Below are 17797 nucleotides of genomic sequence, written 5' to 3' on the forward strand. Positions count from 1 at the left end.
TCACACCTGGGAAGTATAGCGACCCGCACATAGGAACAGCCAGCTCCAGCGGTGTATGACAAAGAATAAGCACAAGGGTACAAAAAGCTCTGGGGGCCACAACCAGTCTCAAGCCGATCACGAACCAGGCCTACCACGGTTTTGTAAAAAAAGGCAAACAAAACATCCGGTAGAGACGTTTCATGCTCAGACAGGCAAACCAGGGCTGTCAAGGCGAAGGGAATCAGCCGCCCGCCGTGCTCACGGCTGCCAGGACGAGCCGCAGGGAAACGCGTCCAGGGGAACGCCTGGCGGCAGCCGGGGCCGGGGCTGGGGCCGGCCCCCCGGGAAGCGGCCGGTCCCCCCGCCCGCAAGCACAGCCTGCTCCCATCCACCGGGAACGGCACGGCTGCGGCCCGAGGCGGCTTGCGGGGGTTAGCCGGGACGGCCCCCGAGTAGGTCGGGTGGCGGGAACGCCCCGCAGGACCCGGGGAGTGCCTGGCCGAGCTCGGCCGGGGCAACGGAGCCAGGCAGCGCATGAGGACAAGCACGCCAAGCCCTGCGAGCTACAGCCGCCGCGAAGAGCGGCCGCATCTCCCCGGCACCGGCCGGCGACTGACTGAAGGGAGCCAGCCGCCCCGCCCCGGCCCCGCCCCGCTGACGGCGGCCGGCAGGGGCCAAGTTTTTCTTGGGGTGCCCGCCGCCGCCAGTGCAGCTGTGCTGGGCAGTCGCTCCCCGGTCCTCCGTCCTGCCGCCGCCGCCGCCCGGCCATGGAGCTGTGGCAGGTGCCGCTGCTCTTCTCGCGGCTGCCTATGTTCCCCTTCTTCGACCTGGCGCACTATGTGGCTTCCGTCATGGCGCTGAAGGAGCAGCGGGGTGAGCGGGGGCGGTTGGCGGGGCGGGACGGAGCGCCCCCCCCGTGTTCCCCTGTCGTCCCCCCGTGTTTCCCCGTGTCTCCCACCGCGTTCCCCCGCATCCCACGCACCGTGTTCCCCGTCCCCCAGCCGGGCCAGGCCAGAGGCGGGTGCCGGGGAGCCCCCTGCGCCGGCCGCCCCAGCCCCGGCTGGGCAAGGGTGTCCGCCGCTCAAGATGGCGGGGGGTGCCTGAGGAGAGCCGGGGTGCCGGCAGCGGGGCTGGGCCGGCGGGTGCCGAGCGGTGCCCGGGGTGACCTGCGTTTGCCCGGGCTTTGCCGCTGGGTCTCTGCGGGAGCCGCAGGTGTCTCACCCGGGTTGGGGTGTGGGAGAACCTGCGGGGTCTTTTCGCTCCGCCTGCAAAATGGTAGGAAGTGTTGGTTGGGTTTTTTTTCACCACTTTGGGATTTTATTTTTAGTGACGGCGCGTAGCGAAACCTCAGTTCCTGTCCGTCCTCCCACAAACTCTCAGGTGGCTCGTGTTTCGTTTGGTGTAGCGAGAGGTTTGTCAGCGCTGCGGGTGGCCTCTGAGGCGGGAGCCCCTTCAGCGCAAGTTTCGGCTTTCCCGCCGGAGCGTTGCGGAGACCCGCGGCCGGGTGCTGGGGGGGCTCAGCTGGCAGCGGCGTGCCCCTGCCGGCTGCTGTTCTTGCATCAAAATCCAGATGCTCTCTGTTAGTCTGTAAGCGTGCAAGTAAGATTATCTGCAGTCTGTATTAGTCCGTCAGTCAATGAGTGGTGTCTAATTGACTGCAGAAAGCACGTAGGAAGCGCCCAGCTGAACTTTTCTTGCTCTCTCAGAACTAGAGGCACTGGTGAAATAAGCCAGGAGTTTTGCTGAAAACCTTTTTGCAGTTTAAGATTTTGAAAGTCCCAAGAATAAGAGGGCCGAACACCCCGAAATTAGGTTTATGCGTGCAGAGAAGGAATGCAGATAGTAGGCCAATGACTTGCTGTCAGGTATTGCATCTGAGAGGCGAGAGGAGAGCTGCTCAACTTGTGGGGCTATATCCTTCACACACCCTGGATATGCAGGAAGCTGTTAAGGCAATTCTGTCTTCTAGGAAGCACAGCTTGGGAATCTAACCGGCAGGTTGTGTGCTACTGACTTTTCACATTGTACCCAAAGATTGTAAAATTAAATTAGGAAAGCTTTTCACTCCCAGTAACAGCATTCTGGGTTTTGTATAAGTACACCTAATGACACTTCAATCTCTACAAGATCTTTTCTAGAAAATCTTTTGCGCTATGGTTGTTAACCCCAAGCCTAGTTTTTAGTTGTCACAAATGTAGAAGCTAGCTTTGTTTTAATGTTTAGAATAACTACTTGTGGTGTGGGTCTGGACAGTTACAGTAACTGTGCATCCGAGCTGGTAACTGTGTAGGGAGCTAAGCTGGCTTTCAGGATTATAGTGCAGATTTGGGAGCTTCTGCTTGCTTCACATTTTTAAGGCTCTGTGCTGTTTGTTTAGTGAGGGCTTGTTCTTTGGTCCCTTCCTAAATGTGTCGAGGTGAATTTTTACTTCCTGCTGAGTAAGTGCACTTAGCAGACTGTGAAGACTGATATAAAATGCTTATGTATGCTAGCGTCTTCACCAAATGTTGTTACTACTGCTAAAATTGTTTCTGGGTGCTGACTTGTGGCATTGTGTAATATAACTGTTCCATTCAGAAAGGGACTTTCTCTCTGAAGGTATTTGATGTTACCATGCACTACCTTTAAACTTTCCTCTGGAATGGACATACTAAAAGACCAGGATGAGAGGAGTCTCTCCACTTTGCTAGCATCAGCATAGCTCTAGTGAGACAGCACTTCTGGACAGTAGAATTACTCTCAGAGGTCTGGTCAGATCTGTGCCGATAATTTTTTTTTTCTTCTCAGCTTAATAGCTGGAAAGTTCAGAACTCTTGAGTATGCTCTAATACTTTGAATTAACAACTGTAATTCAGGTGACTGCATGCTGGTCTTTGCTCACTTGCAAGCAGTTTGAATTGAAGCTTTCCATTGAAATAGCAGTCATTATGAAATACTCAGGATGATATATTATCATTGATTAATATTCTCTAGGCATTACTATATATTCTTTCTGGAAACTTAAAGCAGTAGCTATATTTCACAGGGGAATAACTGAGTAACCTTAAGTGGCTGGTGATATAAGAAGTATGTGGTCAAATCAGAGCCACGTTTGTTTTATCCCAGATTACTGTCTCATTAAAATACCACCACCACCCCCCCCCCCCCCCCCCCCCGCTTAAAATCAGATTTGGTGTGGGTATTTGTATCATGAATGGGTGCACACTAACTGGGACTTTTCCAATGCTAGCTGGATTTTCTGGCTCGCTTGTGAGTGCTGGCAAACTACAGCAGTGACAACTAACATGTTGCTTTCCACATATTTTAAATTAAGAGTCCTTGGTTAGTGCATTTGGGATTGCTTAGGAGTTGCTTATTTGTAACTCCAGTCAGTTGTAGAACTGGCAATTTTCTTGGGATGGAGGGACAGCAAGAGGTGTTGAGGGTTGAGGATGTGTCATATTTGGAAGGAATGTGTTGGTTTTGTTCTTGCAAGTTTTCTAGGACATGATTCTGGTGATTTGAAGAGAACTAATGTTTTTTGACATAGTTTTGCTAAATTAAATCTGACTATAAATCCTTTAGCTTAATTGATGTTATTATATATAGTTGAATAGGGGTGCTAGAAAAACTTCTACAAGTCCTTCTGGTTTGCTTTTTAGATGTGTATGTGGTAATGTATTCCTGATTGCCTCTTTGGAACATGTTGGAAAGGTTAAAGCAGATCTTATCTTACTGACACAAATAGTTTGCTGGCAAGGTTTCTCTTATTACTATTGTCTAGAAACAACATTTAAAACTGTATTCAACAATAATCCTTGCATTTTGAAACTTTACTTTCTGAAGTATACCATTGGCAGGACTAGTGGCCTTTTGGCAGATCATATTTTGCATGGTTGTATGTTTTACAGGATGCATCGGAGGACAAATATAAATGAACACTTGTTTAAAAACATGTGACCCACTTAAAATTGAGTTTGTTTTCTCAAAGGTTATATTGCAGTCATAGTTTAGGTAGCAATGGTAAGATGAGCTTTAAATTAGTATCAGTGGTTTTTGTCTCTGCCTTCTATGTTGGGTATATTCCTTGTTAGAAAGCAGGTATGAATTGTTAAATACTGGTGTTTGAGCCAAGAAAATTCTAATGTTGACCAACAGAAAAATCTTGGAAGTCCAGTAGAGTTTCCAGTCTCTTGTCCTTTTACACGTAATAGCTTAATGAAGACATTGACATGCTTTGTTGTGGAGCTTGCTCGTAGAGGCTAATCTGGTAATAATAATAGTAATTCCTATATGTGACCTCAAAACTGGAAACCACTTGCTGCTAGTCGATAGGGAAAGAAAGAGTGGAGAAGCGGTGACTGCTGAAAGACAGGGGAATGGATTCAAAAAGAGAACAGATAGCTAACTAATTTTAGAACAACTCCAACTTTTCATTGAATTTTAATTTTTTTAAAGTTTTTTTTTTAATCTGGCCTTCAGTATAGGAAGTGAAAAATCATGAAAAAATTTTCACAAAGTATGTAGGAGAGAAGGCAAGTTGAACTAGAAGTCAAGTCAAATGTACAGTAGAAATCAATGTAAACCTTTTCAAACCCGATACATGAAAATCTTCCATTTTTTCCTTAAAACTAGTTGTTACTAGCTGTGTTTCATTAATTGCAGTCAATGTCCATGGGGGTGAAAAATAAAATACAGTGTGTTAAATTGAAAGACACAGCACCTGGAATGGTTTCCTTTCGTTATGTTAGTAATCTGACTGAACACCTGGTGAAGTAAAGAAGCAGCTGAGTTTCAGTTGGGCTAGCTCTCAGTCATGCTTCATTTTGTGGGGAGGGAGGAGGTAGTTTGATACTCTGATGAAGGCCACCAGTAGGATGTTAAGATGATTACTCCTCTGCTAATGCAAGGTGAGAAGCTTCATGCTAATGAAAGAGAGGTTGGTGTGCACCCACATGACAGTGGATGTCTGAAGTCTATTTTTTTTTTTTTTTTTTAACCTGGTCTGGAGGGCGATGGTTCTCACATGTGGAACCTCCTGTCACAATCTGGTTACTGGTTTCCCTCCAAGACCAGATTACTGTGCAGATTACATCCTGTATTACATCTGTACAGGAGTTAAAGCTTGTGCGTAACGCAACAGCTGATCTATGAGCAGTACTCCCCAGTTACAGCAAATATTCCTTCGTGGTTTACACTGGCTGCCTCTGTTAGCTGTGTTTTCTTATTGTCCTGTAAAGTTTGCTATATTTCTTCTCTATATGGTCACTTTGTGCTATAATGCCACAGCAGCATTTAGTGGAGTTACTCAACAGGGAGAGAGTACTGCAGAATATGGGGATAAGATATTCTCTTGTTGTTGCAAGTAAAGGAATTCAGTCCTTTCATGCTAAAGTAGGTATATAGTAGTACTTGTAATGCGGCTATGTCATCAAACGAGAATAATTACATGTGAGAAGGAAGCAACTATGGTTCTTTTGGACCAGTAAGTGTCTACTTAATAAAATTTTGCATTTTTTTCTGAATGCAATGGCTGTCAGCATTTTTAGATTTTTTTTTTTTTTTTTTAAATTGAGGAAACCTCAATATAGTTAGCACAAACCATTAATATTCTGCAAGTGTCTTATCCTTTTCAAATATGTTGGTGAAAATAGGTCCACATTCAGTTATATGGGATCTGGATGTAATGGCCCACTTTATATTTTTACTTTTGCTGTTAGGTAACATTAGCAGGCTTTAGAATTTTCTCCTGTTAATTTTATGCACACAAACATAATTGATAGCTACTTTGGAGAAGTGGTAATATGCAGTAACAAAGCTGAGCATAACGAACTTGGAGCACCAGGTACTGCAGTATGGAAAATAAATTGCACAATAGAAAAAAAAAAGTTATTTTATATTCACATATTCTGTAATACTTAGGAGTGCTCGTTTTTATAAATTGGCTGTTACATAGGAATTTAGGTAATGCTGCAAAACGTGATAGCTGTGCCAGCACTAAAACTGGAACAATCTTGTTAATACTCTTGTATGAAGTGAATTGTATTGATAGTGCTGTATTCTCTTTTATATGTTTGAGTTTCTCATCTTGGGTAAGAAGCTTCTTTTCCCACAGAAGTGCCTGAAGAACCAAAAGCTTCTCAGTTGAATTTGGAACATATGTCAAATTTCGTTTTGGGGCAAACACTAGGTTTCATCTCTGCTTTTGTGAACTTCAGCCTTTGGACTATGGAAGATGAAAGTAGTTTGGGCAAACAGAGCTCTGCACCTGTGTAAAGGAGAAGCTTTGGCAACATTAGACTTCTGAAGTGGAAGGAAATAGTCAACTACTTGAGGACATTTCTGGCTTTGATAAAGTGTGATTTCTGCCTGAAACTGGTTAAGGCTTCCCATTGCCTCCAGCATAATATTTTAATATTGAATACTCTTTTGGCATAGTTCAGTTGCAATTTAAAAGGGATAGGTCATTTTAAAGATAACAAAATAGACCAAACTGTAAGCCTTTTAATAACAAGGGAAACTTAAATTTATTATTATGGCTTCAGGTAACCTTTCTTCTCTGTTCAGGATTGCAGATGAAACTATTTAATAATTGTTTCGGATACTGCTTTCATTTTGGTCAGCAAACACACTTAGCAGGGTGTTATGAGGAAAAAGGAAAACAGTGACCTTGAATTCATGAATACTCAAAAGCAGAAATGGAATTTGTAGAACAACCCCCCAAAAGCTACCAATACCAATCCTGTCTAGGTCAGCAAAGCCACTTGTGTCTTTTTAATACAAATTTGAAAGCAACTGTATATCTATGCCAGATTATTAACAATGAGACCTCTCAGCCATGCTCTGAAAGCTTTTCTTCTTGGTAGCCAAATAGTTATAATAAACCAACCCACAAAAGATGTTCAGAGAACACAATGTCCATTTTTTTTATTTAGGTAGCATATGCTTACATCAGTGTACTCTGAAATTTGTATTTCTGAAGACTTCCTGTGAAAGCCTGCAGATTTCTGCAGGATTTTTCATTACTTGAAGGAACAATGTTGGACTGAATGATTTGAAAAATACTGACTTTTAAAACATGATGTGATTCTAGAATGTTTCTTTCTATTCGTGCATCTTTTCCCTTTGTTTCAGGAGCTGTGGAAGTGTCAGTCCAAAGTCCAGTTGCCTGCTGGTTTAGTGCTATGCTTTATTGCTTTGGTGGTTCAGTTTTATCTTCGTTGATGCTTGCAGAACCTCCAGCAGCATTTCTGGCAAAGGGCACAAATATTCTACTGGCATCTTCAGTCTGGTAAGCAGCCACAATTGAGTACTGGTTCTGAGGAAGCTATACTTTGTGAACTGATATTATACCATCAAGGTTCCATGTAAATCGGAAGCTTAACTTAAAAATGTTATGGATTTGGATGCTGTCTCTTCATCCAGGAAGTCACTGCAGCAAAATAGCTGTTATGATCTTGTTCTATAGGAATAAAATGCTTGTAAGAGAGCAACTCTTATGGGCTGTTGTATAACAAAATACTCAGTCACTAGATTAGACTTGCCTTAGATTTTTATAGTGTTTCTGGTCAAATAGCTGAAAACATTATTTTGGCATAAGGTGGACTTCAGTTACTGCTTTTCTGGGTATAGGTAAGTCATAAATGCAGTCTAGTTTTTCAGCAGTAGCACTTGGAAGACCAGAACCTGTCTGATGTAGAGATTTTGAACTTTTATGTAATTGGGGATCTAAGACACAGATCTTCTTTCCTCCCTAGTTTCTGCTTCCTGACATAATTTTTTTTCCCTATATTTTGCCTTTTCCCAAATAGATGGGCATTGTAGTGGAAGACAGTAGAGAGCTGAATGGGAAGCCAGGTATGTGAACGAGGAGCAATTTGGCCTGGTTTGGAATTTAAAAAAAAGCACTGGAGTTATTTTCATATAAATGTGGCCTTCCAGTGGAGTTTCTTTGTTCCAGAAAGTGATCTTTGAAGAAACTCTCAAACTTTACATAATTTGTGAGCAGCAGTAGGTTTTTGAATTAAAAAAATCTCAATTCCTCTCTTAGAAGAGTGTTATCTGCTTGAAATCTTTTAGTATCTGTTCCTTGTAGCCCCTTAGGTTTTATAATTGAAAATCCATTAAAATGGAGGTAAGTGTTTCTATCTGTCTATGTATATCTATATATTAGTCTTCTGGTCTTCATGTTGCAATGGAAGATGACATTTCATTTAGGCAAATTGGTGAAATGAATAATGTGTAATAAATAGTGCAGTATTAACAAAGCTTATAGAATCTTCTTATGGTTCATATTAGTCTGATTCGGGCAACATGACTGCTTGTTTTAACAGATGCTAGCAGTTAGGAGTACAGGTAAACAACATGATTTCTGTTGAACTTAACATGGTCAAATGTGATTTGCTGTGCACAAATAAAATGAGGTTTTAACGAGGAGCTATGAACGTTATGAAACATTTTAAGCTTCGAGTTTTACAAAGTTCTCTCTTCATGAGTATAATGACTTTAAATCTTGGTCCCAAATCAAGCAAAACGAAATTCCCCATGCCATACATAAAACAAAAATGGAAGGGGTTGGGCTATGCCTGAGAAATGCTCCTAAATAGTCTGTAGGACAGCGACATCTGCTGTTTGCAAGTGTTGCTAGCAGAAATGGCAGGCAAAAATGCCTTGGTGGGACTGCAATGCTGGGTTCAATCCAGTTACCTGTGCTTCAGGGTCCTGAACCCACGTTCTGCAACAGTAAATTGATTCTGGTTAGTGTTGTCTGTTGAGTACATGGCTTAATGGCTACTGCAAATAGCCATTTAAAATACATGCTCTCTGTACATCTTTGTATCAACTGAAGCTTGGTTGTGTACAAAGGCAATTGACTTTACAATAGGGAAAAAAGGAAGACTAAATGTAGTCAAAAGTAAAGCTAAAACTGAACACGAGAGCAGTGGTTAGCTATTAGTGTAAATTCCAATAACTTTCTTGTATGTGAGAAATAGGCTATTGCATGCTCCACTCTCAGAGGTCTTGAAGAGAAGAAGCTTCAGAAGTTTGCAGTGGTGAGGTACTGTATCCTTTGCACAAAAAAGAAAATATATAACTAGGACAGGACTTCAGCTAAACTTTGCATTTTTGTGGAGGAAGCTTCCTGGCATTCTGCTGTAAAGGATAAGCTTTTTTTTTTCCAAAAAACACCCCCCGAAACCCTGAGTGCTGTCCTGATTTCTATTCTCTAGCCATGAGGCATGTCTCTTCCTAGCTGTGGTGCTTGCTAGTAGTTCTAATGCAGTGAACTAGATATGAGAGGTGCATCTCTGCATTGCAGCCTGAGTAAACAGGAGAAGGATACAGCCTTAGAAATTCTTGGTAGACAGGGTTGAGCTCAGAGGCCTAAACTAACAGGCAAGTATCTTTTTTTTTTTTTTTTTAAGAAAATGAAAAAATACCCTTCCCATCTTTTAAAGGCTTTCTCTGCTTTTACTTAACTGTTACTTTCTTATTCCTGTGCTGAAATAATCTAGATACTTAATATTGATTATTTTTTTGAGACCTTGAATGTCTCTGAAAGAACTGAATTTTGTTTATGATTGAAGACATACAATAAAACACCACATAATATAATCTTTTAAAATTTACTGTCAGCTTAGGATTTCATTGTTAGCCATCTTTACCTTTACTTTGTTTTAAAAGCAAGTTGATAAAAGGTATTTTTAAATTTTGAGTACTGTGCTTTTAATGCTTTGAAAAAAGAAATTTGCTTGTAATTGGCAAGCTGGAAAAGCTAGAATTGGTGGTTACTAAGATGTCAAATGTGTTTGAAAATAGCTATGCATTTCATCTGGCATGACAATAACTACTGGAGGCATTCTTGCTGAAGTTATATAATTCCATGTACCTATCAGTATGAAAGCATGGTGTCAGCATGTAGTTTACCACCCTGTTGTAATCCTATTAAAAAAAAGACCCTAAAACCAAAAAAGACCCAACACAAAAGAAACCCACAAAAAACCAAACCACACAAAGTCAGTCAGACATTAATTTAATAATTTGAAATATAAAACCATGATATATAAGCTATAGAACAGTTGGTAAAATTTAAAGCTGTTTCTGATATACTTTAATGGATTCTTCTCAGGGACAGGGAGTTAGTAAGAACAATTTCAAGTAAAGTTTGATCATTTTGGTGCAAGAGCTCAAGCATGCTCAAAAGCGTTTCAGATTTGTTCCAATATGTCTACCACACAAGACAGTGAGTTATCAGTAGTATATCATGCGTTGCTAGTCATATTCCAAAAATACCTTTCAAGGTTATTAGAAAATGAATTCTTTAGCAAAAATTTTTGAATGTTGCTAATGGATTTTCTCATGATTTTCAGGTATCTTGTGTTTTACTGCCCACAAGACATATTCTACCGGTGCTTTGCCTTTCTGCCTCTTCGGCTTCTGGTTGCAGGAATGAAAGAAGTGACTAGGACTTGGAAGATAACAGCTGGTGTTGCACATGCAGACAGTCACTTCAAAGATGCCTGGCTTGTCATGGTAGCTGTGGGCTGGGCCAGAGGTAACATGCATAACATCTCGTTCTGATTGATTGTGATGTTTTGGAGTGGTATTTAAATTGCTAGCCCTTCAGCGTAACTGTAGCACCATTCCTTGCTGTGCTGGATATGATAGTCCTAATACAGTCTGTTATCCCCTCAAGGGAAAAGCCTGTGCAGCAGTTTTTCTGCCTGGATTAAGGGTGACATTGAATGACTTTGAGGGAAGTTCATCTTATCCCTTCAGAAGGTCTTGTGAGGACTTGTAGGATGGGCAGTTAATGGCAATAAAGAATTAGATCTCCCGTGTAGCTTCACTGCTATTACTAAACTTTCCAACAGCATATTTCCTCAGACCTGTTGTCCTTGCATGTAGTTGAAGAAGAGAACTTATTTTTCTTAGCTTTTTGGGTTGTAACCATTGGCTGATTTTAAACACAGGAATGAACCTTCTTGCCTACCTGTTGTTTGGAGTATGACTCTGGAAGCTACCCTTGTAGCAGCTGTATTTGTAGTCATGTTAGAACCACTTCAGGAAGTAGTAGTGCAGCTCTTGTTTCTATTGGCTTGATTGTGTTCTGCTTTGTGAAACAACATGTGTTAATGTGATGATCTAACATATTGTTTTCCCAGGTTGTAATACAGATCAGTCTTATTGGTCAGAGTGTCTAACATGTCCTTATGTCTTGTATTCTTTTAATGTAAAAATACTTATCCACTTTTCTTGCGGAGGATCCTTGTAGTTTATAGAGACACTCTGTGTACTTGCACAATGACATGAAGAATGGAATGATATAAGCCTCTGAAGATTTACTTTGGCAATTCAGGCATTTGTTTGTAGTGATGAGTGTATCAATTCAGATGCTATCACATAAAGGTAAACATGAGCTTCTCACTAAGTAGCTAAACCTCTGAGGTTTCATGTCAGTTGCTCAAGTCATGCACATATAGAAGATTGGATTAGTGTCTTTAAGTCTGAGCTTCGGGTGCCACATTTGGGACTTGGTGTAACGAGTTTTGCTGGAAGCAATAATAGGTTGCAGAGTACTGGTAGCAGTCAGTGGAGCCTTATTGTAAATCTCTGCAATTTCAGGAGCTGGTGGTGGACTAATTTCCAACTTTGAGCAGCTGGTGAGAGGAGTGTGGAAACCTGAAACCAATGAACTACTGAAGATGTCCTAGTAAGTTTTTAAAAAAAGACTGCAACATGTTAACTGTTGGTTTGCTCACTCCTTGTGTTGACACTCGCTTTTAGTGGTTCAGATTAAAAAAAAAAGCTGTAGGGCATGTTTGTACTCAATGTTTTGGTGTGTATCTTGTGAAAGACTGGTTGATGATCTTCGGTAATTTTGGCAGTTTTTTTAATAATTTTGGGTTCGCAGGACAAGAACATCAAATGGGAAGACAAGTCAACAAAAATTATTTGGCAGAAAGCAGTACTGAGTCAGTAGGAAGTTGCTGGAAAGCAGTATTGACTCAATTTGTCCTACAGGGACATGGTCTTCTACCCAAAATGAAAGGACAGTGGTACCAGAAGCATACAAGTGAAGTCTGCATTTTTGGTGCGTGTTCTGAGCATCACTAAGATGGCTTCCTTTGAGCATTGTCACTTTTACTTTCTCTGCCAGTACTGTTTTCCTCCATAGATATGAATTATTTCAGAAGGTGCAGATTGGTTATTCAATATAGCAAAAATGTACCACAAGACAGGAAATGTTACTTCTCTTGCAGAAGCAAAGAATGGGAATATTACATGGCTCCCGGTTTAGTCTGTGCAGTAAAATGGAATTGAGACAGGCTAGAAAGCCACAAGCTATTATTGTAAGTCAAGATAAGATCACTCTGGTAATTTCCTAAAATTTGTTTCATCTTTCCTATGTTACTCTTAGGTCTTTAGAAATAATTTTACTTTTTTTAAACTTATCTTGCTTTTTTGCAGCCAGTCTTAGCAACAGAACAAGAAGAGAAATTTGTAGTCTTTCCTTTGGCAATATTTCAACTTTTTATGGCTTATGTTAGTTGTTGGCTTTTTCTGAAATTCCAGGTATTTAGATTTTATCTCCCTCTGTCAGTGCCTCAGTGGCAGTCTTGAAAGCAGAATTCCAGAAGGAAGAGGTCACTGTCAATAATAGCACTGTAAACGCAAATAACACTGTACTTAGAGGTGCAACACTATAGCAATGCTTACTGACTGACAGCGCTTGCATATATTCTCCTTCTCTATGGTGGATGTGCCTCAAAGTAACTCAAGAAGGATTTTTAAAATTTTTTTTAATATATAAAGCTTAAGAATATTAAATAGAAGTAAGTTGCAGAGTTAAATGGATAAAACATGCTGCAAATGGATGAGATACTGGTATACAGAGTTGTTTTTTGGGCTTCAGAGCAGGCAGTTGATGCAGTAAATCTCTGAGTTACTGAAAAGACAGTGAAGAATGTGTCTACACTAGATGCTCTGTGATAACAGGAATGTCACCTGTACACGGCACATGTAGATGCAGATTAAGAGCAGCACAGAATTTTTCTGCCAGTATGTTAGTGCTCTCACTTCAGACGACTTTAGATAACTGACCAAAGTTCTCTTGTTTTCTAACTGCATACCTAGCAAGGGATTTACCAACACAATGAAGATAGATAGAAGATGTAAATTTTTGCATGTCTCAAGTCAACACAGCTATGTTGGCAAAACCTGGTAACATAGGCCTGGCTCAAGTCAAGAATAAGCTGACTAGAACCCTACAACTCCTGGAGTGTCACAGTGGACCAAGACTTGGACTAGGTTGTTCTTCAACACCTTAAGTAACTCCTTGGAGTAACTAACACCTGGAGTATAGGAGAGGAACATATTTTTAAGTCTAGTCCGAGTAGTGCAAGCTTTGTGATTTAACTCTTCAGTAAGATATATAGGAATAGGAAGAAGAGGAGCAAGCTGGCGTATGGAGTCTGAATAGAGGCATTGATCTGAGGAGGATTTGTCAAATACGAGTTTGCTGGGTGTGTAAAGTAGTGCTAACTTCAAGCTTGTCCATATTATGGACAGAAAGCATAGTAATAGTATGTAAAGTGAAAGTCTTAGTTTAATTACAGCTACATTTTGGACCATGTCACTGTTACCACAAATTTTCATTAGTTCTATTCAGAAATAATTCTTTTGCAAGCTCAGAACATTTATTGCTTTCCAGGCCATGGCAGCTTTCACTGTAGAGGAGAGAAATTAATATTGTTTGTTTGATTTCCAGCCCTGTGAAGGTAACTTTGATAGGAGCAGTTCTTTTCACCCTGCAACACAGCCAGTACTTGCCAATAACAAGACACAACCTCATGTTTTTATACACTGTCTTTCTTGTGATCTCCAAGGTAAGAATATGAAAGTGTTACAATAACTGAATAACAGAAAATATTTTATTTTATTCTTTCAGAGCAAAAAAATACGCCCTGAAACATTCTACCACAAGTTAGAATGTGTGCTTCTGGATGGGAAGGCCAGCTCCTGGAAGGCTTAAACCTGTGTTTAGTCTTCTACACATGAGCAGAACAGAAGACTTATTCTGTTACTGATACTGTTCAATGTATGGGGAAAAAAAAAAAAAAAAAAAAAAAAAAATCAGGAATTTTGGCATGCAACAGTTGATATGCCAGGCTTGTATGTCCGTAATCTCAAACAAAGCTTAAGCTTGTAGAAAGAAACTCTCCTGTTCTCTGCTTTTTGCTAGCTGCTTAATGCCTTCCTTGTACCTGTGCAGTCATCTATGGGTTTGCAAAACAAGCCAACTAGGTTCTCATCTAGCTCAAAGTGTTCACAATGTAAGTGTTTAGGTGGGAAGAGAAAGTGTATTGAAACCACTTTGATGTTGCTGTAACTACTTTTATAATAAAATAGATACTACTTCTCTATTGAATCTTTTAATCCCTCCAGTCTTGTTCATTTCCAGGATGATGTCTGTCTTCAGGATTATTAGTTAATAAGAAAGTGTAGTCTCTATGTTAGAAGTTTGGTGATTTTTAAGAGCTTTAGAGCTGCTGTTGAACAGACTAGAGACTGTCTTAAAGTGGTGGTTGCCAGTTTTCTTTCTGTAAAGTAGCTGACAAGTTTAATACTAGAGAAGTTGCTTTAGGGAGCCAAAACTTCAAACTAATGGTCATGATTCTCCGCCTAAACCAATAAAGGCATGGTTGAACTGGGGATGTTGGGAATGGAGAAGGAAAGGAATGTTATTCTGGAAGTGAGAAATTACATCTGTCTTCAGAAGCTGGCTGTCAAGCTGCACTGAAGTGAATAAGTTCTTAAACTGATGGTCAGGAACTGGAGCATCCACTTACTAATAAACAACAGTTGTGAATCTGGTATAGTCCTGTAGTAGGGTCTTGTTATAGAAACTTTTCATGTCTCTGAAAACTGTAGAAACTCTTGCAGTATAAACTTGTGCAGTACCTGGATCTACCAAACAGTTTTTTCTATCCTGATTCCAAGTTTTGTATTCTAAGGAATTTCCACCTAAATCTCTCAACTTTATGGAGTGAGTATGGCTGTCTGGAATTCTAACTGAAGTCTGGCTGTGCATATAGATTTAGGTGCTTACACATTGCATTCTTTTAATTTAAATGGTAGTAGCCACTCTGTTTACAGTTTTTCAGTTTGAGCAAGGTACAAAACTTACACATAGAAGTTGCTCTTCACCTTAGTTGTACGACATTAAATGTAGTTTACGCTTAAGATGATTTTAGTAAACTTACATAGAAAGTTTTTGTGCACATTGTTTGCGTATAGCTGTGTGAAGAGCGTAGGTCAGAAAGAAAAGCATTCTTTGATCAAGTCAAGCTAAAATGAACATATTTCTGTTTATGGTGGCATGGCCTCATGCTCATGTAGAAAGTTAGAAATGCCATACATCCATTCAGCTTGGAACTTGTTTTTAATCGCTGTGAAGTCATTAAAACTTTTATTGTAACTTGATCCTTGTTCTTCATAGGTAACAATGATGTCGACAAGATCTGCAACTTCTCCATTTGCTCCCTTTGAGGCTGCATTAGGCCATATGTTCTTTGGCTTGCAAAAGACACCATACAAAGTGAAGGGTGAAGGTGCCGCATCTTCCAATGGTTCTTCAGTCTGTGACCGGTCTTCTTCTGAACAGCACCATGATGGTGTTAAGAAAAGACAGGCAAAGAAAACAGAATAAGTGGCTTAAAATCCTTGATGGTCATAACCTTTGAAGATGTTTGTATTTCAGATTAGGCTGGCTGAGAAAATTGTTTAAAGAAATGCATGTGAGGAGAGAACAGGGCTGTATGCTATTGTGTTGTTGTTTGCCTTCGGAATGTGTTTTGTAAGCTACTGTTCAGATGTCTAAATGCACATGTTGGATTTGTAAGTTAAAAACTATAAATTTTTATAGTGGTTATAATTTACTAAATTTTGTATTTATCATAACTTTTAAGTGCTTACATGCTAAAAAGATAGTTTCAAAATGTGACAATCAGCTTTGTTATTTTTTCTGATATTATCACTTGTTTCACCTCTTCCTACCCGCCCCCCCCCCTCCCCCCCCCCCAATTCTTATGTTTCATTTAGATAGCAGGGATTTGCACTGCCAAGTGTTCACAGTAGCATGTCCCAAATAAGAAGGTCATCATCTAAGTAAGGCTTAATCACATTGCACTGTAAAACTGTGACAATGTACCAAACTAATGCCTTTAACTAGAAAAATAACCGAATTACTGTTGTAATTCACAGTGCACTGGTCTAGATTTTGTCATTTACTTAAGTAAATATTTTTAATATTTTTCTATTTTTTAAAGTAAGAGTGAATTATCTGGCACTTTTAAAAAAAACTTTACAGTTAGCAAGTAGAAACATTTCAATATTTTTGTTTGACACTTTATTTGCAAGCATTTGATATATAGCTGTTTTTCATCTTAAATAGGTGATTTACATGTGGCTTGTAGTTATCTTTTAGTTTGACTGGAACTAGACATCTCTGCCTGCACTTTTATGCAAGCATACACTTTTTTTTTTTCAAAGCCAAACTTCCCTTTAAAAAAGAATACTGGGCAGTACATTTACCTTGTTTCTCTTGAGTTTGACCCTATTGTGCCTGCTGTTAATAAACACCAGCACTAGTTTATAGCAATTACTTCTGGTGCTATTGGGGAAGAAGTCTGGTGTCACCAGTAGAATTTTGGGGTTTCTGATCATGGCTCGGTTTATGTGACACCAGGCCTGCTGGCAACAGATGGGGTACACCCGTCTTGAAGGGGGGAAAGGATTTTTGCAAAGGAGTTAGCAGGGCTCATTGAAAGAGCTTTAAACTGGATTTGAAGGGGGAAAGGGATAACACTAGTCTTGCTAGAGATAAGCCTGGGGACAGCATACCAATGTGTGAGGAGCAGTGTGCTAGTGAGTTCCTTCAGTCTGCCATCTCAGTGGAGGTAGGGGATGGAGAGCCATGTAACAGCAAAGACGCAAGGATTATTGATGTCTTAGAAACCACAGAAGTGCCTGAGAATGGTCATGTAGGAATTAGGGCTTCTCCCCCAAAAAAGGTGGCAGGATCAAGTAGCCCAACTGAAGTGCATCTACACCAATGCATGCAGCATGGGCAACGAACAGGAGGAGCTGGAAGCCATTGTGAAGCAGGAAAACTATGGTATAGTTGCCATCACAGAAACATGGTGGGGTGAGTTGCACAACTGGAGTGCTGCAATGGATGGCTATAAACTCTTCAGAAGGATAGGCAAGGAAGGAGAGGTGGTGGGGTAGGTAGCCCTGTATATTAAGGAGTGTTTTGACTGTCTGGAGCTTGATGATGGTGATGATAGGGCTAAGTGTTTATGGGTAAGGATCAGGGGGAAGGCCAACAAGGCAGATATTGTAGTGGGAGTCTGTTATAGACACCCAACCAGGATGAAGAGGGACATGAAATATTCTATAAGCAGCTGGGAGAAGTCTCACAGTTGCTAGCACTTGTTCTTATGGGGGACTTCAGCTTACCAGCTGTCTGCTGGAAATACGATACAGCGGAAAGGAAACAGTCCAGGAGGTTCCTGGATTGTGTGGAAGATAACTTCCTGACACAGCTGGTGAGTGAGCCAACTAGGGAAGGCTCCCCTCTGGACTGGTTTGTGAACAGAGAAGGACTTGTGGGTGATGTGATGGTTGGAGGCCATCTTGGGCACACTGGTCATGAAATGATAGTTTTTGATTCTTAGAGCAGTAAGGAGGGGGGTTAACAAAACTGCTACCTTGGACTTCTGGAGGGCAGACTTTGGCCTGTTTAGGGGACTGGTTGACAGAGTTGCTTGGG

At 40.8% G+C, this 17797-nt stretch overlaps 1 protein-coding gene across 1 annotated transcript; it reads left to right on the forward strand.

Annotated features, from left to right (window-relative positions):
• Positions 1–638: 638 nt before the first annotated feature.
• TMEM38B (transmembrane protein 38B) lies at positions 639–16220 on the forward strand. Its single transcript, XM_030005355.2, has 6 exons — positions 639–855; positions 7096–7252; positions 10332–10516; positions 11587–11674; positions 13733–13850; positions 15464–16220. Exons 1-6 carry the CDS (start codon positions 750–752, stop codon positions 15671–15673), a joined length of 864 nt encoding a protein of 287 aa, XP_029861215.1. The 5' UTR covers positions 639–749; the 3' UTR covers positions 15674–16220.
• Positions 16221–17797: the final 1577 nt, after the last annotated feature.

This window comes from Aquila chrysaetos, chromosome Z (genome assembly GCF_900496995.4).
Source record: "Aquila chrysaetos chrysaetos chromosome Z, bAquChr1.4, whole genome shotgun sequence".
NCBI classification, from domain to species: Eukaryota; Metazoa; Chordata; class Aves; order Accipitriformes; family Accipitridae; genus Aquila; species Aquila chrysaetos.

Excerpts from the sequence above, each read along its gene's own strand:
- TMEM38B (XM_030005355.2), top strand. The coding sequence starts at position 750 with ATGGAGCTGTGGCAGGTGCCGCTGCTCTTCTCGCGGCTGCCTATGTTC. Across the intron at positions 10,517-11,586 it reads AGCTGTGGGCTGGGCCAGAG|GAGCTGGTGGTGGACTAATT; the intron begins GTAACATGCATA and ends CTGCAATTTCAG. Across the intron at positions 11,675-13,732 it reads GAACTACTGAAGATGTCCTA|CCCTGTGAAGGTAACTTTGA; the intron begins GTAAGTTTTTAA and ends TTTGATTTCCAG.